At 38.4% G+C, this 21,035-nt stretch overlaps 1 protein-coding gene across 13 annotated transcripts in view; it reads right to left on the bottom strand.

Annotated features, from left to right (window-relative positions):
- Window positions 1–21,035, bottom strand: part of LOC134225065 (formin-J-like) — a 455,409-nt gene that overhangs the window by 147,555 nt on the left and 286,819 nt on the right. For 3 of the 13 annotated variants that reach the window (XM_062704846.1, XM_062704829.1, XM_062704839.1), the window contains exon 1: window positions 15,529–15,650. The exons of 3 other annotated variants lie outside the window; for them this stretch is intronic. Coding sequence is in view for 1 of the 10 variants with exons in the window: in XM_062704843.1 (XP_062560827.1) it covers window positions 14,725–14,734 (10 nt within the window). In the remaining 9 variants the exon portion in view is untranslated. Of the gene's footprint in view, window positions 1–14,724; window positions 14,750–15,431; window positions 15,454–15,528; window positions 15,651–21,035 lie in introns of those variants that run through there. 7 more of the 13 variants (XM_062704834.1, XM_062704840.1, XM_062704841.1 and 4 more) reach the window with 5 other exon arrangements.

The raw sequence follows: 21,035 nt of genomic DNA, 5'->3' as shown, positions 1-21,035 counted from the left end.
CATAATCTATGGTTTTTATGGTGAGACAACATGCAGTCCCTTCGAAGTGTTGAATGGACTATCAATCACAAGATCCATAAATCGAATCCAGTTTTATTTTTTTATTTTATTTTTTTCCGCTGTAGTATTTTGCAACAATATTGCAATTTTACTGCAATCGAAGGATGTTTGCGTAGGCTCCACCTCTTGCGCTTTTTAGATTGCAAGAGAGTTATATTTGATGGCACATACGCAAAGATTGTTTCTTTCCGAATAGTTGCAACACAGTGAAATGTTCAAAAGTGAAACAATTTGTGCTGCTTGGGTTGGCAGTAATAATCTCATCCACAATTTTCAAATAACTTTTTAAGTAAGAGATTTTTCGACTTTTTCTTGGACTTTTGTTACCGGCTTCAGAAGTCTCAGGAAACCAAAATAGCGGTCAAAACTAAGACCAAACCATTTTACATGTTGATTTCAGATAAACAATCTTTGATTGATTTAGATTACACAACATATCGTCGACTTTGCAGTCGGTTTGTTCTTAATTGGCCTTTGTAACCCGTTACAAAAACTAATAAAATCCCAACAGAAAGATTTCAAAGTCAAGTTTGAGAATCATTCGTGTATTTGTAAAAGTCACCTGAATTTAGATAAAACGGCGCATTGTGGTATTAATGTATTATACTACGTTGAGATAATGGACATTTTAAGAGCTGGGCAATCATTCGTTAATACCAATTTAAGACAAGAAAGTGCAGGTTAAAATTTTACTTCCTGCTTGATCATATTATCTTCTCCAGCTATTCACACAATGTGTCTCCATTAAGAGACTTACTTCTCAACCGAAAATGATGATCAAGTGCTATTGACCCCCTTAGTGCAACGATTCTACGTCAGAGAGGAGTTCATTCGAGTTAATGCATACTTTCGCTTCGGTCTAAAAGCCAAATTTGGGCACTCATTTTCTTCTGTAGGATTTTTTGCTTTGTTTTCTGCTTTTGCGTTGCATACCATTTCGATTCCGCGTCAGCAGAGAGGCAACCGAATCGGCAATTTTACGTTCGCAAATATCGCCCAACAATAATGTTGCCTTACGCCCGCCGCTGCCGCCAAACCGACACTGCACCGCCGACAAAAGGAGCAACGACTTTGTTCATCGTGTAAAACCATTATCCAAAATATAAACGAGGAAGCACGTAAGTGAGTTGTTGGTTGGTAAATACTTTCACTGACTACACTGACGACGACGACGGGCCGACACGGGCCGCGGTGTGACTATGGGAAAATATCGATGTAACCTTTCGTGCGCGGATGACTATCGCCGAACAACTTCATTATTCACAGGGAGACCATTCCCTTGCCAAAGCTGGTGATTTAATCTCTTTCCGTCTAAATTAGTTAGTATGTACCTTCTGCTGTTGTTGCCGTGCCCAAAAGTGTTCAACAATACAACACACAGAACCCATATCCCATGCAGTAAAAATAATTTGTTTTCAAGAATTGTAAAATAATCGAACTAAGCTTACTAAAGTATGTAATTTTCATTTAAACAGACTCTAGATAACAAAACAATTCTAATAATGTTACGTTAATAATGTAAATATTATAGTTGATACAAATATACAAACTTAAGTGGTATGCACTTGACCAGTGGTGCTCAGCATTTTGTGCGTTTTTGTCTTAATTTGCTTGTCACACGATAAAAATGAGCTTTCAACTTACAAGTTAGTACATGGACAAAAGCTTTCAAATATACATATCAGCTGAGGGTAATACAACGAATATTGTTGTTAAAATCACTCCGTACGATTTGATCAAAGTAAAATTACCCTGCGGCCCGCGGGCCGCACTTTTGTTTTGCTTTGATCATTTCGTACGGAGTGAATTTAACACCAATATCCGTTTTATTACCCTCAGCAGATAGATATATTTGAAAGCTTGCGACCAAGTACTAATTTGTATGGTTAAAGCTCATTTTTATTGTGTGAGAAGTAAATTAAGGAATACAACGCCCAACGTGCTGAGCACCACTGCACTTGACCATTCCTCCCAGAAACTAGCGCAATAATGAAGATGTCGTTATAACTCTTCGTCTTGAAGGTCGCTGAACGCGGCCCGAAGAATAATGGCTGTCGACAGTCACATTACGAAACAAATGGGCATTAGAGCGATAATTAAAAGGTCAATTGCTTTATTAATCTTGAAGAATATTTCAATAATGTCATCTATTTTTGTTTGTTATCAAACATGACATTAGTACATCCTACCTACTGTGAAAAAGGGGTTGGTTCATAAAACTGTTACTTAAATTTTCACCTTAAACTAGCAGATCGATCGAGCAGAAATGTTCTCGAATTTTTCGACACCGAGTTTATCCATTGATACAAAGTTTTAACTATGAAGTCACTAATAAGTCACAATATCTAAACAATCTGCAGAGTAAAAACCAACAATGTTGTGATACTAAATAAATTGACAATATAGTATTTGATATACATTGACCAATATTCGCGACTATGTAGAAAATTGTATCGCATTCGCATACATAAACAATAAGCATCTTCACCATATATCCACTAAACAGCACTTAACACCTCGCTAAAGACGTCACGGTGCCAGTTTTTTCTCGCTCGATTCCACATTTATCGCAAATCGAGTCCTCCCGATTTGCATACATACTACTAATGTTCCGTTCTGTTTTCTGCGCACAATATCTTCAATTCCTCCAATATGAAGAAGCACCCCACGCTGCTGGCACGTAATTCATAAAGTGCCTCTCCAAGACGCTGTTTATCTCGCTCGAGAAGTCACATCACGACAACAAATTAGCACGAATGCTCACAATCACGATCGGCAACCAACCGGCGACGAATGCAAAAACTTGTCAAACCTTCCGATCGTCGCACATGGTTGGTGCCGCAGTATAGTTTTGCGTTTCAACTTTCAAGACCATATAGAATCGTAAATTATACAATTATGGTTCAGCTACCACCGGAGGGTACATCTGCACTTCACCGCCAAGTGAACTTTGGGAACACACATGTGCCACCGTGGGACGAATGTTCCGTTCTTTCGGTTCAACGAGTGCAGATGCTGTTACAAGTTTCGCCCCCATGACGGGTTCCATTTAGGCTTACCACCAGTAATTGACGTTGATTTAAGTCATTCTGGTTCCCACACTACTGTTTTAGTGCAGCGCTAAAATTCCTTATAAGATAAGCGCACTTCGTTGGCAGTGAATCCAAAAATTCTCCAAGTAGGTACACTTCAAATTAATGGCCACTTCATTCATCAATTGGTCATAATCGGTTTTGCAAATACTCGACTGCCGGTTTGCGACGATTCGAACGGGCACGAATCCAACAGAATAAAAATCCGACGCAAATGTGTAATTGATCATTCGGAATTGCGACGCCCACAGCAACTGATGACACACTGCATATTGTGTTTTTCGAAGATCTGTGTTTTATTTGTGGTTAGAATTAAATTAGAATCAATTTTATGGATGTCGATTTGTTTATAAACTTTATTTGTGTGACGGGACCACAATTAGATCTGAGGTAACTTCTTATGGATGAATAATAGTTACGATTATTGGGCTCCTTTGAGCACGTCAGCTCTAGCAGCGTATGAAACTCGCAGCATTTACTTATTTTAAAATTAAAAAAAAAAATCGCAAACAAAGGTCACTATCTGAGCTGAGAAGCGAGTTCAATACCACACAAGATAACTATTTTACCTCGAGGAAGCAATTTTATTTATCATACAAATGGACGGGGTTCTACGAAATTGAGCCAAGCGCAATAAACAAAATATCCATTTCCTTGCACTGTTTTTCGTGTAGCAGATCCAACTGATTACAAATCGTATCGGATATCAATCCTATAACTTAGGATAGCCAATAACAAATATACGAAAGATTTGATATATATAGATTTCCGTTTTCATTTCACGAACAAAATATCATAAGCTGGTCAAAGAGGCGCTTGGTGCGGTTTCGCAGAACTCAGACCAAATGTCTCTCTAGATAAACAATTTGAAGGATTTTTTGCAGTGGAATTTCAAATGAATTTGTCGTGGAGATTCGAAAAAGTTGCCAATAAATATTCTCATGAATAACTCGTGGAAATTTGAATGATTCTCCTGTGGAAAAACGAATGAATTTTCCTTGTAAGTTCGAATGAATTTTTTTAAGAAATTAATTTCTCGTGGAAATTCAAATGAAAGAAATTCAAAAGAAGAAATTTCGCATGGAAATTCGAATGAATTTTCCTTGAAAGATCGGAAAAATTTCCTGTAAAATTTCGAACGAAATTTGAATGACTTCGCGTGAAAATTCGAATGAATCTTTCTTGGAAGTTCGAATTAATTTCCCGTGTAAATTCGAATAATTTTGCCGTGCAATTTTTAATGAATTTTCAGTGGTTATTTAAATTTATTTCCCAAGGAAATTCTAATGCATTCTTTCAAATTTTTATGGAAATTAGAAAGAACCTTCCGTGGGAATTCAAATGAATCTCCCGTGAAAATTCTAAATAAATTTAAAATAAGTTCCCGTGAAAATTCGACTAAATTTCTTGAGGAAATTTGAATGAAATTCTGTGGAAGTTGAGATGTACTTTCCGTAGAAATTCTAATGTTTTTTTTATTGGAAATTTGAATGAATTTTCCGTGGAGATTCGAATACATTTTCCGTGGAAATTTAAATAATTTTCCGTGAAAATTCAAATGAATTTCTTATGGAAATTTTAATAATTTTTCTTGAACGTTCGAATTAATTTCCCATGGAAATTCGAATCAATTTTCGTGCGAATATGAATTAATTTCCCTTGAAAATTTGAATGAATTTCCCGCGGAATTTCTAATGAATTATCCGTGGAAGTTGGATTTTTCATGGAAGTTCGAATGAATTTTTCTTGGAAGTTCGAATTAATTTCCCGTGTAAATTCGAATAATTTTCCCGTGCAATTTTTAATGAATTTTCAGTGGAAATTCAAATTTATTACCTTATTATTCGAATTAATTTTCTGTGAACATTTTAATAAATTTCCGTAAAAATTCAAACGAATTTTCCATGGACAATTTAATGATTTTTTGAAGGTTCGTAGCAAGCAATTCGAATTGATTTCCGTGCAAATTTAAATGAATTTCTTGTGGAAATTTGAATGAATTTGCCGTGGAATCTCAAATGAATTTTCCGTGGAAGTTCGAATGCATTGTCCGTGCAAATTAAAATAAATTTTCCCGTGAAAGTTTAAATGAATTTTTTGTAGAAATTTTAAGATTTTTTTCTTTGACGTTCGAATTTATTTCTCTTGGAAATTCGAATCAATTTCCGTCAAAATTGGAATGAAATCGTATGAACTTCCAGTCAAAATTCCGATATTTTTTTTCGTTGAAATTCAAATTAATATCACGTGAAGTTTTGAAATAATTTCGCTTAGAAATTCGAATGAATGTCCCGTCGAGATTTGAAAATATTACCCGTGCAAATCCGGATGAATTTTTCCGAGGAATATCGATTTAATCTCCCGTGGAAATTCGTTTGAATTTCCGTGGAATTTCGAATGTTTTCCCATGGAAATTCGAATAAACTTCACGTGAAATTTCATATTATATTCTCATGGAAATTCGAATTTATTCCCCGCGAAAATTCAAATGAATTACCGGTGGAAATGCAAATGAATTTCACGAATGAAATTGTTACGGTTCATTTTATCTTACTTGTAAGTGAAAAATGTTTGAGTGCATTTGTGTATGATCCATAGACCTGTGCAGCGGTTCATCGAATTCACTCACCCGATGGATTTTGACATTTGAGCGGGTCGTCTTCTCGAACAAAAGTTCATTTTGCGTTCATTATGCGACCCGCTCAAACGTCATAATTTCTTGGGGGAGTTCATTTTGCGTTAGTCTATTCCTGCAAGTTCTATGTTTGGGCCTGCAGATAGGCAATTAAAATTATAAATAGAGAGATTCCCAGACACAGACTTTATATTACTGGTGCCACATGGCACAAAATAATCGAGGGTTCCCAAATAGGATCGGAAGGATCGGAATCCTAAACGAAATTAGGCTATGAATACAGCAACCAAATTGCTGTAGACGAAATGCAAAACGCATTGAAAACACATTTGCGGGATTAGGCTGATGGACAAAAACCTTCAATGAAACCTCGTCATATATCGCAATGGGCAACACATTGGACGCTACTCTCGGGGCACAGAGAGATCGTCAGTGATTTTAATTTGTTGAATGTATTGTTAACTGTTTATTTTAATATGTTTATAAAATAACTTTATTGCACAATATTCCCGTGGAAATTTGTAAGAAAATGAATGAGTCTTTAGCGGAAATTGAAATGAATTTATTAACATAATATATAAGATATTTAGCTAGACTGATGATCTCTATATTTTTTTTTTCCTTGTTGGGTATTTTAATCACTGCGACCATTTGTTAGATCTATTGTGATATATGCCCCATTTGATCTAGCTTTGTCAAGTTGACGCATCATTACTATTTAAAGCAATTGCATTACCTTAACTACCAGCGTTATCCCAATGCGGTATTATGGTTCTGATGAATCGTACTACCATATTGGGACTTGTTCTCCAAACTTCTGAGGGTTCTATCAGCCCTTTGTTGAAGAACTGTAATCTCTTTCTAAAAATTGCCGGACCATTGCATAACAGATGTTCCGAGTCTTCTACATGTATGCCACAGAAACGACATACATCATCTTGATATTTTCCTAACAGCTTCAAGTGATATCGGATATCGGACAATGGCCTGTTATGAGGCCTGTGTTTGTTTCTTTGAAAGATCTAAAATTTTGCTAGTGATAGATACGTTTGGTGTGATGAAACGTTTAGACTGCCTCGCAATCAATGTGCTTTTCCAAATGTCCTCTGTTTTAGAATGTTCCCAAGATTTGAGTTCCATTCGAAGAGAACACGCAGGTACACCACAAAATGGTTCGGGACCTATGAATTGTCGAGATGAACCAAGTCTGGCCAGCATATCAGCTTGTTCATTGCCTTCAATGCCACAATTACCAGGAACCCAATACAGGTTCACTTTGTTACGACTACCCAAGGTTTGGAGTGACTGAACACATTCCCAAACGAGTTTAGATCTGTATATTGCTGATTTCAAAGCATTCAATGCTGCATTATGTAAATATTTGAATGCCTATAATTTCTGCGTAAGCATAAGTTAGAGCATTCAAGAATAGCCTGAACTTCAGCTTTGAAAACAGTGGGCCATTTGCCCATGGGAAACGAAATATTTATCCCCGGGCCAGTCACGTCTGCCCTAACTTGATTGTTCAGCTTTGAACCATCGGTGTAAAATACAATTGATCCTGAGCGAAGATTTGGTCCACCGTTTGCCCATGTATTTCGCTCAAGATTAATTACATCAAAACAACGACAAAAGTTGTATTTTCTCCTCATCCAGTTATCATTGTTTGTGATAAGTGAGTTGATATTTATTTTGTTTAGAATACTAAGATGTCCTTTTTGGTCACCTTCGAAGAGGTTTGAATCTCTTTTGATCTTCAAAGCACTCTTCTCTGCTTCTAACTGAATAAATTGATCCAATGGTAGCACGTGGAGCAAAGCGTCTAGCGCTTTATTGGGCGTGCTTCTCATTGCACCAGTTATTGAAATAGTAGCCAATCTTTGAAGTTTTTCCAACTTTTTCTGAACCACCCTTTCTTTTGTTTTTGGCGACCATATCAATGCGGCATATGAGATTCTGGGTTTCACAATCGCCGTATAAATCCATTGAATCATTTTTGGCTTCAGTCCCCACTTTTTACCGAATGTCGCCTTACTTATCCATAAAGCATTTGTAGCTTTGCTTAATGCTTCTTCAAGATGTAAGTTCCAATTCAGCTTACTGTCAAGTCTAACTCCAAGATGCTTGACTGAGTTTGAAAGTTTCAAATCTGCTCCTTTCAATTTTAAAGTAGGAAAAGAATAATTTCTTCTCCTTGTAAACGCCACCAATGTGGCCTTTGAAGGATTTATGTTTAATCCTTCTTTTTCACACCATAGTGTGGTGAAATTTTGGGCAATTTGCATTCGGTTAGAAATAACACAGTCATATTTTCCTCTCACCAATATAACTATATCATCCGCGAAGCCAACTATTTCGAAGCCTCGAGCCTCCAGTTGTTTGAGAAGATCATCAACGATTAAAGACCACAATAGAGGTACATAATAGTACGCCTCCTTGGGGACACCCTTTTACTGCTCTTACACTAATTGATGAGCTTCCAAGGTTGGCTGATATTTCTCTTTTTGATAACATCTCGCCAATCCAATCAACAATACATACATCGAAACCTCGTTTCAACATAGCATCCTTCATTGAACTGTGAGATGTGTTATCGAATGCTCCTTCAATGTCAAGAAACGCTGCAAGTGAGATTTCTTTTGCTTCAAAAGATCTTTCCAGCTTTGTAACTAGCTTGTGAAGCGCTGTTACTGAAGATTTTCCCTCCTGATACGCGAACTGATTTCCGCTTAGAGGAGTTTTCGTTAAATATGATGATTTTATATGCTCATCTATTAGTTTTCCATTATTTTTAATATGATGGACGATAAGCCAATTGGTCTGAAGGATTTTGGGGATGATTTATCCTTCTTATTAGCTTTAGGGATAAATGTGACACGCACTCCCCTCCATGCAGTCGGTATATAGCCTAATGTTAAGCTTAATCGGAACATCTTAGTCAGAATGGGTGCTAAGATTTCTTTTCCCTTCTGTAGTAGTACAGGAAAAATTCCGTCCCTACCTGGCGCCTTGAAGGGTGCAAAAGAATCAATCGCCCATTCTACTTTCTGTTCAGTAAATATTTCACTGGCCAGAGTACTAGCATCGCTCCTAGTGCAATTCATCCCAGTGACCTTATTCGTTTGCTGAATATCTCGCCTGGCTTCATTTACACTAGTTTGCGATACAGATACATTCTGGTCTTCATGTAAATTGATGATAGAACATGGGAAGTGTTTTTGCATCATTACTTCTAATGTTTCATAAGTTGTCTTGGTAAAAGAACCATCATCTTTTTTAATAGTCCCAAGACCATTTGTGTGATCCTTAGCAAGGACTTTCTGCAGTCTGGCAGCAACTGGAGTACTTTCAATGTTTTCACAAGTGTGCCTCCAGTTTATCCTTTTAGATCTAAATACAAGATGATTCAATATTTAAGGAATGTTCGAGCTTTATTTGAGCATAATTGGTCATTCCTCTGGTAATACTATAACAAATCCTGTCAAATATATATATACAGGGATTGTTAGAACACCAACCAGGCGACTCCATTCGAGACGGCAAGATTGCCAAAAAACGCTTCCAATAACGAAAGTAATTCTCAAAAAGTTAGACGTATATGGATCCAACTGGTTGGTCGAAGTTTCCGCAATTGGTTTGGGATCAGATGCTCAAGATTTTATCTGTCCATCCAATTCTGTTTGAACCCCGTTGAACAATCTCGATGCGGACCTCCAACTGGGTCTCTATTAAACAGCTGCAGTAGTATCAGCGCTTGAACTGCTGCTGTTAAGTAAATAAGCTTCCGAAAATCTAAAATAATAAAAAGATATTATTTAAGGTCACTCCTGACAGAATCCAAGTTTCAAAGTGTTCCGGTTTTCGGGGGAACACCACTAGATACGGAAGCAACGCACAACTGTCATTTTTATTTTTTCACGCATACTGCGACGCAGCAAAGCTGAATCAACAAAAATGACAGTTGTCCGCCGCCTCCGTATCAAGTGGTGTGCCCCCGAAAACGCGAGCACTTTGAAACTTGGATTCTGTCAGGAGTGACCTTAATAAGACAAAATTATAGTTACTTGCAAAGAATCATAAGCCTTCGATTTCAAACCAAAAACAAAACATTGTTTGGCGTGAAAAACATTCAGCGTGCTTCCAAGGCAACTAGGATTCCGTAATAAAATCTGTAGGGGAAGGAGGGGCAATATGCCCTAGCTAAGCATAGACTGTTTTTATGCCTTAGCTATAACGATTTTCATGTGTGTTTCTACCTCACGCAACAGTTAAACAATATAGCTAGCCATATTAAAATTAGAAAAAATCTCAATAATCAATGATAATATTCACATTTCAAAAAAGTGGTGATATTTCGTTGCCGGAAAACTCATGAGGCAAAACGCCGTTTAGCAGGCAGCTCTTAGGGAACAATGTACCATGCGTCGGCACATCAGCATTCTTGTATGGACAGTGCGTGGAGACGCGAGTACATTGTAGGATAGTTCCACTAGTGCGTTTTGCCTCGCCGAAATGTTAGATGTTTCATCAAAATGTGGAAAATTTCAGTTTTTCCTACATTCCTATCCATTATTTTGACACTTTGTTCGCCTAACCTAGATAATTTCACGTCTAGTTTTATTATGGCTATCTCAAAAATGGTAAATATAAGTGAATACCCGAAAGTCGTTTTGCCCCGGGGGGCGTTTTGGGGCCTCTTCCCCTACACAGAATGTGTCAAAATTTGATACCATAGTTGATATGTAGCTATAATAAAAAGCTGGATAAGAACTGAAAATTTTCAGTTTTAATATTTTTTTTTTTGACCTGGATTTGAACTATTTGGTGGACTTTAGCATTTAGCTGTACCCCTGGATAACTTGTAGTATGGGATACGGATACTACTCGAATAATATGAGGAATGAGGATAATTGAGTTATCTCATTTCAATGTACGATTCGAATGAGGATAGCTGTCAAATCATTCTGCTCTTAGGATATGCTGATTGAAGACCTTCTTCCTTTGCCTCTCGCTTTTCTAGGAATAGCTTAGGATTAACGTCTAAATCGTCGTTAGAATCGGTTTTAGAAGTACTGGAAATAATGCGGAAAGTTTACGCATGAAAATGAAAAGATAAGAATGATTTTAGTCGATAATTGTCTTTGCATAAAGAAAGTAAAGCCCGAATAACCATACGATATTTCGTTCGAGCAATCTAGGTCTGGGTTAATATATGACATCCAGTTTCTACTCTTACATTCCCTCCCTCCCGGCAATCCTTCAACATATTTCTACTCCAATTTCATTTCCTTTGACATGATCTGTATGGGACATTTTAAAAGCCAAGTCGTAGCTTCGTAAATGATGCATGAACAGTTGCAAATAATAATAGTAGTCTCCTAAGGTTACTATCCAGTTTTCCGCGAGCGGTAATGGCCGCCAGCTTGGCTGCGGGTTAGTCTCTGATTTGACGTCTGTGGAGGTCAACTGCACCCACCGCTCCGAGCATTCTGACCAATGTGGCATATAAAAAGGTGCTGATTCAGTGAATTCAAGCCTTCTTATATACCACATTGATCAAAATGCTCGAATGGTGGGTGCAGTTGACCTCCAGAAACGTCAAACCAGAGACTAACCCGCAGGCATGTTGGCGGCCATTACCGCTCGCGGAAAACTGGATAGGATTGCAAATACCATTAAATCTGTACATGGTAAATGTCAAAATCAACTATGGTAATTATGCCCCAGTCAACATTTTGGTACCTATACTGCCTATGATCGCATATTTGTAACAATCGACAAAAGTAGGCATGGGAGAAATGGAACGATAAAGTTTGTAATATGCATAAGTATGCAAATCTCAATGATTTTCTGAAAATTCCCAAAAATTGCACAAAAACTTTATCTAGTTGGAATCTTCGGTAGAAACATTTCCATTACTTGGTATTTGAATGCCATCTATTTTCGAAAATTTTTGTACACAGCGCATGGTGTACCGGCAATAAAGTTTTCCAGTGTTACGGTTATGCGGTCACTTTGCTTAATGTTACAAAACAACTTGGTAGTTTTCTCGAGTTTTTTGAAACAAACTTTCTTATTTCACCTGGTCAGCTGGAAGAACTAGCAATTTGGAGATGATTCATGAGCTTATCTCAAAATCGACAAAAATGCAAATGTTACAAATATGCGATCATGGGCAGTATATCTCTTGATATAGGTTATTATATAAGAACCAACTTAATCGTATATGATGCACAGATTGGTTATAGAGTGCGTGATTTCTCTTGTTTCGGACAGCAGAACGATGGCGCGATCGGCCGAAATATTGTGTTCTGCATTGTTAGTTTGTACTACTTTTCGCGCCCGATTCATGGCTAGGTAAAATCACTGTGTATAAAGAATGGCACGGTCGTATCGCTTATCAGAGTGAATCCAGATCCAACGATGCCTACCAATTAACTGATAATCCTTCCTGTGGTTTTTGTGGAGACGCAGAGGTAAACACGGTCTTCAAATAGCAAAAACCACCTACTAATATTCCTTCCTTCTTCCTAACTGACTACAAGGACGTGGCCGGCGCCGTTATTGATCATTTGAATTTTAGAGTCACTGAAACTTGCACACTGAGAATGCTTGAACAATCCCAGTCAATCATTCAGTTGATTCTTTGTGCAATTTCACTGATTCTGGTCAATCACGGAGTAGCAACCATAGATATGTGTAGTCAGTCAAAGCTAAGCTATGATGCACAGATTGGTTATATACGTACCAAAGTGGAGGCGATATAGGTACATACGAGTTTTATTATACGATTTTTTTCCGACATCATGACAACAGTATTACGATTATACATAAAAATACGAAAAATTAAAAAAAATGTTACTAGCACCAAGTCTCGAACATGCGAACTTTGGTTTTGCAGGCGTATACTCTACCACTGCACCATACTGCACATCTTGAAGCGAATCGGATTTTTGTCCAACATGAACTACATAATCTATATCTTTACAACTGCTTGCAACTTCAACAAGCTGTTTGGACTGAAGTGGTTTCGATTATATTACGATTCAAATAGGCATTCATTCGCACTCATATAGGATATTGCAAGGAGTATATGTCATTACGAGTTTTTATTCACACAATTACGATTGATTTTCACTACGGTAAAAATTATCGTATACGATGCATTCAATACAACATCCTTTGACAATAATCTGACAAAGTTTGAAATACAATGCGATTCAGATTTTTGATGGACGCAAATGCGACTTTATTTGCTCTTTGTTATATGATATGTGGTTTACTGGGCCGCAGCTATAACAAAAAGCTGGATAGAGGAGTTCCAGAGTAATATTCCGGGAATTTGGATGAATAATATGGACAAGAGGCCTTACTTAACCGTGTGATAAGATGCGCGGCTAAAAAACAAGGCCACGCTGAATTCGTTTCGATTCCCGGTCCGGTTTAGGGAATGAAAATTTTCTCGACTTCCCTGGACATAAAAGTATAATCGTGTTAGTTTCATGGCATACGAATGCAAAGATGATAACTTGACTTAGAAACTTTGCAGTTAATAACTGTAGAAGTGCTTAATGAATACTATAAGCTGCGAGGCAATATCGAATGTAGTGCCAATAAGAATAAGAAAAACTTGGAGAAATATAGGACAATATCCTGAAAAATATCTCATAAAAACCCCAAACAAAAATCCGAGTGAAACATCCTAACGCCCATTCATTTGACGGCCAAAATAGTTGTCGACGTCAAATAGCGCTACCGCCAAGCAAAATTGCGAAAGATAATTCATCGCCAACCATTTTCGGACCTCTATTTTTAAGTACACTAAGTGTACAAGAGTGATTAAATTTTCTACTTTTTCGCTTCCCTATGTTTAAACCATCTTGTTTGCCATTTTTGAAGTTTGACTATTTCTAAAACAATTTTCGACCAAAACCTAAATCGTGCACCCTCAAATTAAAACCAAATTTTCTCTAAACCTCGTTAGAACGATTTTTTTTTGCAACTAGTTGCACAAACTACTATTACTGAATATGTAGATGGAGACATGAAAAGAAAGCTTCATCATGATTTTATAAATGAAAAAATCGATTGAGCCAAAAAACGTGCCATAAGACGAGTTTGTACAATCCCATTGAAATTCCACCACTTAATTGTATCTTGACAGATACGTATTTCGACCTCAACAGTAAGGCCGTCTTCAGTGTCTCGTACTTGACTCGACGGCCTACGACGTACAAGTCGAGTCAAGTACGAGACACTGAAGACGGCTTTACTGTTGAGGTCGAAATACGTATCTGTCAAGATACAATTAAGTGGTGGAATTTCAATGGGATTGTACAAACTCGTCTTATAACAAGTGAAGACATTCCACTAAAAAGCTCAAAATAATTTTCTTAACAAAAAACGTGATTAATTTTTGATGTAAAAGAGGTAAACTTTTTGCAAGGGAAAAATAATATCCATCAGGTCAGTATCACGCTTTTAGGAGGATATCGAGCAGCATGACGAACCATATTAAAAAATCAAGAAGTTTAATACCGAATGTGTGACATGGGCGGGGGAGGGCACTGAAAATCGCCATGTTTTGCGTAACGTACTGATATCAGTAAATGCAGCGTTCATATTATATTAAAAAAGGTAAGAAAAATCCACATTTTATTTAATATTATTCAAGGCTTTAGACGAATTTGTTTACGGATATCTAATATGCTTCTAAAATATTCACAAGATAATAACGTAAAACCAAATACATAACGTTTAAATGACTTGGAGTATCTTAAATGGTTTAGTGATTGGTTATGTTGTTATAGTCAGTTTACTAACTAACACTTCAGGAAAACTGGGTCAACATTGAAGATTTACCGAAAAACTGGTTGCATTATATAATTATTGTTCTGTATCAAAGGGCATGAGAATGCATATGTCTATACGCTTTACCTCCAAACATCAACGAAATCGCACATGAACCACCGTGAGACTAGTTCTTTATTCCATGTTTTCTTCTGTTTCGTAAACACTATGTCAACCTTCGAATCAGCAATTCAACATTCAAATTCAAAGTCACTTCATTCATCAATTGGCCATAATCGTATTCACAAACAGTTGCCGGCGATATGCCCGAAACCAGCAGACCAAAAATCGTGCGCAAATGTGTAAATGATCCCTTCAAATTGTCGCCCACCCCATCCGCCACTGGTATGATCACCATAGCGGAGCTGGTGATGTCTCTGGCCAGCAGTTCCACATTTGGAGAACTAAGTCAATTCTTCGAAATGTGCCACTTGATTCAGCACCGCCATTAATCCTTCGTTCTTCCCGGCTTCTTCCTTCCCGCACGTTTCTTTTTTTTTGCACTTGTTTGCACTGTTAAATCACTATTTATATAAGCAACCGCCCAAACAACGGGACGGAAGAAAACTCGGATCATGAACCACCGAACCGAGGAGTTTAGTGCTGCGGTTGTATTTATGTTAGCCAAATCGGGAACCGACAGCAACTGAACCGTGACATCCTCCCGATCCACACTGTGCGTCGACGTTCTCGATTGACTGCGCTAATCTCCTATTTAGTCGCATTCAACGGCAGCGCGCTGTCACTAATTTAGAACTCGAGAAGCCAGAACAATGCAAAAAGAAGGCACCCACTCCGGCGTACGTTCGATCGATCCACTCTGATTGGCCGCACCACATTAGAGTAAATTGAGACAATTAAATAAAAATTGCAAATTTCAGCGCAACCAACCCAGAGCAGAATCACTTGACATTCCGGGGACGCCTTTCTCGTCCAAACACGCACGGCGGCGAGGCTCGGGCTGATCTTGACAGTGTTGAAGTCGCGAGATTACTGAAGCAACTTCATCTTCCTCCGTTTGCTGCTCGCCGGCGTCCGCGCGGCCCGGTCCAATCTTTTGAGTGTGCGGCGGCGATCACGTTGCTGGTTGTTGCTGTGCGCGAGTGGCAGGAAGTATTCGAGCAGTTTTATGATCACGATGATGATGATGATGGCAGAGCGATGATGATCCACGGTGGGGGAGGGGTTCCGGAGATGAAGGGCCCCGCGTGGGGATTTGAGGAGGAAGTTTCCAAGAGCGCAATAGGGCACCGGCACCGGTCGTCTTATGCTGCCGTTGTTGAGAGGCTTTGTGTCGGTGTCGAGTGAGATGATGCCTCTCCACAAACACCACCCAGCGAAGAGGAAAGGAGCTCACTCAAAGTTTTGGTGCATGGCTATGTTGCATGCTTCGTATGTATGTAGGTAATGTGGGGTACCGGTGCTGGGTGAGAGTGATTTGTTTTTGTTTCACATTCGAAAATACTCATGCGTGATGTTGCTAAGAAAGATTGTGGAGAAGTGGAGTTGAAATGCCAAAACTAGAACAATAAGAGAATATTTTTATCCTGAATTTTTGTTATCAATCAATGAGACGAAAGTTCGATAAAAGTTCTACTAGTAGCGGTAGGATAACAGATCAGCAGTTTACAGTTGAAGGCTACATCCAACCAGTAAGTGTCAGATTTTTGAAAATTCTGTATAAAAACGTTGCAAAATCTATATAAAAGCTCGGCATATACAAATCATACCTTGGGGGAAGTTCAGAATGCCATTCGACAGCAAAAGAGCAATGAAGCAATGGTACGGATAGTATCGGAGCTGATCTCATCAAGATGGGGAAGCTGGCCACTTGCCTGCACAAACTGATAGCCAGAATCTTGGAAATTGATAAGCTACCGATACCGAGAAAACTGGATTGGAAATTAATTGATTTGTGCAGTTGATAAGATTATGGTCACTGAGGAAACGAACTGGCCAGGCTGAAAACTGCAATCTGAACTGACAAACAATGACAAGTAATGACGAAACATCAAATTTTAGAATTTAGGTTTCAGGATTTATTTAGGTATTTATAATAAATAGGCTTCACTGGCCAGTCCTACTCAAAGTATGAGGGATAATAGATAAACGAAAGTAATTATTTGAAAATCAACAGATTGAAAGCCGTTCGCTAGGTGAAGCGACAGAATGTGAAAGGGAGGTATGATAGAGAACCATTTGAGCAGCACCCCCTATTCCTGTCAGCAACGTTCATTACTCGAGCGCATTACAACCGAATTACTTGTTGTTTAGTACATGGTAAGTTTCTGCCGATATCTAGTGATGTACAATAGAGTGATTCAAATTTTGACTTTTTCGCTCCCCTGTGCTTAAACGATTGTTTTTGCTATTTTAATAGTCCTCCCAAATTTTTAGCTGATTTGGATGTACTTTGGTTGTGCACGTGCCGTTTGAAGGTTATATGAAAATTACTATGAGAATTGCCACTTATGTAAAGGATCGTTTCGTGAAGCAGCCCGGAATCTATTTGAATATATTTAACGCATCGCCATCATAGACTAGATCCTAAGCTGAAAAACAGTTGTTGTTGCGAAGCTATCTAATTCTTGTGAGCAAAATTATAAAGAAAACAGAAATGCGCATTATTGATATTGATGTTATTCTTTTACGGGTTAAATTGAATTTTCCACAATTCAGTATTTCCATAATAACTTTTGTTGCCAGTATCAAATCGTTTAGCAACAACGACGATATTTTCCCTTGTTAAATTTCCTATGTTGCTAACGTATTCATACATTTTTAGAGCTTAATGGGCAATGATGGGGAACGGTTTTTTACAAAAGTTACTGTTTTCATAGTAAATTTTATACAAGCTTCAAACAGCTCAGTGCTCAGTCAAATTACATCCAAATTAGTTAAAAATTTAGGACGATTATTAAAATAACAAATGCCATCGTTTAAGCGTAGGGGAGCAAAAAAGTCAAAATTTGAATCACTCTATTGTACAAACAATCAAGCCATTTGCTTGGAACGCGGTAGAGTTAAGCCTAATGAGAGAGCCTAATGTCCTGGTTGGGGGCGGCTTGGATTAGTGGTATGGAAACCATAGCCGATAAACAATTTAGGAATTCAGGAGTTTCTACCCAGGAATTTGGGAATTTGGTTAGTTCTGAATTTAGGAATTAGAGAATTAAGGAACTTAGGGATTTAAAAACTTAAGAATTCAGGAATTTAGGAACTTGGGAATTTATGATTTATTCTTTTTCGGATATTCAGAAAAACGGATAACATGTTAGGGTCATATTGACCCAGAAATGTAAATGCTTATAAAACAGTCAAATTATAACCGAATTACAAAGTTTATATACCGTTCGAAAGATAAACTCATCAATTTTGTGGCTATGTGGTGATATGCTGGTTCTGGAGACAATGGCCACCTGGAAACGACGGAAAAACGGTAATGTATGGTCCATGAGAGGGCTTCTGACGAAAGTGGCTACTCCGAAAGTGCCCCACGGGGAACCCACAGGAGGGGACATTTCCGTTTCAGCACCAAAATATGCCGTGCGGCGGCTCTTTCGTCATGATTTTCCACAAAATAGATGATTATGCTAATAAAATCGATAATTGACCACATTGGCCACCCTTGGAACCTATAAGGGGCCCTTGAGAAACCCGTAAAAGAGGACACTTCCGTTTTATCACCAAAATATGCCGTGCGGCGGCTCTTTTGTCATGATTTTCCACCAAAGAGATGGCTATTCACTCGAAATCGATAAGTGACCACATTGGCCACTCTTGGAACCTATGAGATGCCCTTGGGGAACCTGTAGAAAGGGACATTTCCGTTGTAGCACCAAATTATGCCGTGCGGCGGCTCTTTCGTCATGATTTTCCACAAAATAGATGATTATGCGCTCGAAATCGATAAGTGACCACCATTGGAGGAAATTTAGAAATTCGGGAAATCAGCAATTTATGAAATTAGACTTCAGGAATTTCTTAATTTAGAAATTTAGGAATTTGGGAATTCAGTAATTCAAGAATTTATGATTTTAGGAATTCACGAACATAGGAATTTGAAAATTTTACGGATTTAAAAATTTAGTATTTTTTAATTTAGTTTCTCCGAAAATTGTGTTTTGGAACTCCTCCAGAAATCACTCCTGGAGTTCCTCCAGGATATATTTTTATGCTGGTGCTCTCAAATATTTCTTCTTTGATTTTTCAGGATTTTTTTTCTTCTTCAGTTCTTCCAGGAATTTCTTCTGAAGTTCTTTTAAGAATTCTTCACAAAGTACCTTCATGACTTCCTCCTGGAGTTCCTGCAGCAATTCGTCCCGGATTTTATCCAGTATTTTCTCCTGGAGCTCCTCATGGAGTTTCTTCAAAAAATCATCTTTGAGTTTCTCCAGAAACTTATCCTGGAGTTATTTCATATTTATTTATTACTAGCAGACCCGACGAACTTCGTTTCGCCTAAAATTGATTTATTTTCTGATTAGATCTCGAGTTATGAAGAAATTGGTGTTTCATTTGTATGGGAGCCCCCCTTTCCAAAGCGGGGAGGGGTCTCGAACCATCTTAAGAACCTTCCCCGGCCCCAAAAACCTCCACATACAAATTTTCACGTCGATCGGTTCAGTAGTTTCCGAGACTATAAGGCACAGACAGACAGAAATTCATTTTTATGTATATAGATTTAGAAGATAGATTTATTTATTTATTCAGACTAAGGCCGAAGTGGCCTGTGCGGTATGTAAGAGTCTTCTCCATTCGGCTCGGTCCATGGCAACATGTCGCCAGCCACGCAGTCTACGGAGGGTCCGCAAGTCATCTTCCACCTGATCGATCCACATTGCCCGCTGCGCACCTCGCCTTCTTGTGCCCGTCGGATCGTTGTCGAGAACCATTTTCACCGGGTTATTGTCCGACATTCTGGCTACGTGCCCGGCCCACCGCAGTCGTCCGATTTTCGCGGTGTGAACGATGGATGGTTCTCCCAACAGCTGATGCAACTCGTGGTTCATTCGCCTCCTCCATGTACCGTCCGCCATCTGCACCCCACCATAGATGGTACGCAGCACTTTCCTTTCGAAAACTCCGAGTGCGCGTTGGTCCTCCACGAGTTATTTCATGTATTCATGAATTCACCTTCATGAATTCTGGGAATAACTCCCCCCTGGGGGAATGCAAAATAATTTCCTGGGGGAATTTAGAATGGATTCCTGGAGGAATTCAGGCATTTCTAGTGGAATTAAAGATTAGTTCCAGGAAGAAACAAGGATGAATTCCTGGACGAACTCTTCTCCAAAAATTTATCTGGGAAATTGAAGGAAGCTCCAAGATGAATTCCGGGAGGAACACGAGGAATACGCGAAAAGTAATTTCTAGAGGAGCTCCAAAAAGATTTTTTGGAGAAACTCCAGGAAGGATTTCTACAGGAACTACTAAAGAAATTCATGGATGAACCTCTAGGTAGAATTATTGGAGGAATTATAAAAAGAATTGTCGAATAGACGCCAGGAGGAATCAAGAAATTCCTGAAAAAAAAAATCCCAGGTGGAATTCCTGATGGAGCTCTAAGAGGAACTGCTTGATGGAGGATCCGCACGAGGAATTCCAAAGTAAATTCCTGAGAGAACAGTGGAAACTCCTAGATGACCCCCAGCAGAAATGTGTTGTGGAACTCATTGAGGAATTCCTGGAAGAATTAAGGGTGAATTCTTGGATAAACTCCCATATGAATTCCTGGGGGAACTTCTGAATAAATTCCTAGTCAGTCTTTTGCGCTCCATAATGGTGGCGTGAGTTCCCATGAGTTTGACATTCAAGAGGTAGAAAACATTGGAACTCATCAAGTATGCCTTGTTCATTTTTTTTTCTAGTAAAAACCTAGGATAGGATGTGTCAATTAGTCATTAAAAATCGTACCGATTTTCTGTCACAATCGTACCGGTTGCTGATTGGTTGAAAATGACAATCGATTACTTCGATTGGTGGCGGCGCGTTTTTCGAAGGGCAGCATGTTGTAAGTTTGGCCGTGTTGCAAGTTTGTAAAGTTGATATTAGGTAAAACTCGTAAATGTTTGAGTTTCAGTTTTTTGGGCCAAAATTAGTTTATATTGAACTGCAAACGCCATATAAATTTATCTAAAGGGTTGTAAAGGTTTAAAACTGTTGATTTTAAGCGTTATCACTCCCCTCTCTGTCATTTTGGATCTCAAAGTCATATTCCCCTTAGCAAAAACTTCTCTCTGTTAGTATTTCGTTTCTCTTTCATAAATAATGGATTGAACGGAAAGAAAAACTTCAAGTTTTGATACATGATATTTGGAAGATTTTGTAGCAAATTAATTTGGATGCACTGGCGACCACCTCGTCAGAGCAACCGACTAAAAAACAACAAGGCAGTC

The sequence above is a fragment of the Armigeres subalbatus genome, chromosome 3 (genome assembly GCF_024139115.2).
Source record: "Armigeres subalbatus isolate Guangzhou_Male chromosome 3, GZ_Asu_2, whole genome shotgun sequence".
NCBI classification, from domain to species: domain Eukaryota; kingdom Metazoa; phylum Arthropoda; class Insecta; order Diptera; family Culicidae; genus Armigeres; species Armigeres subalbatus.
This window is presented reverse-complemented; position numbering and strand designations above follow the sequence as displayed.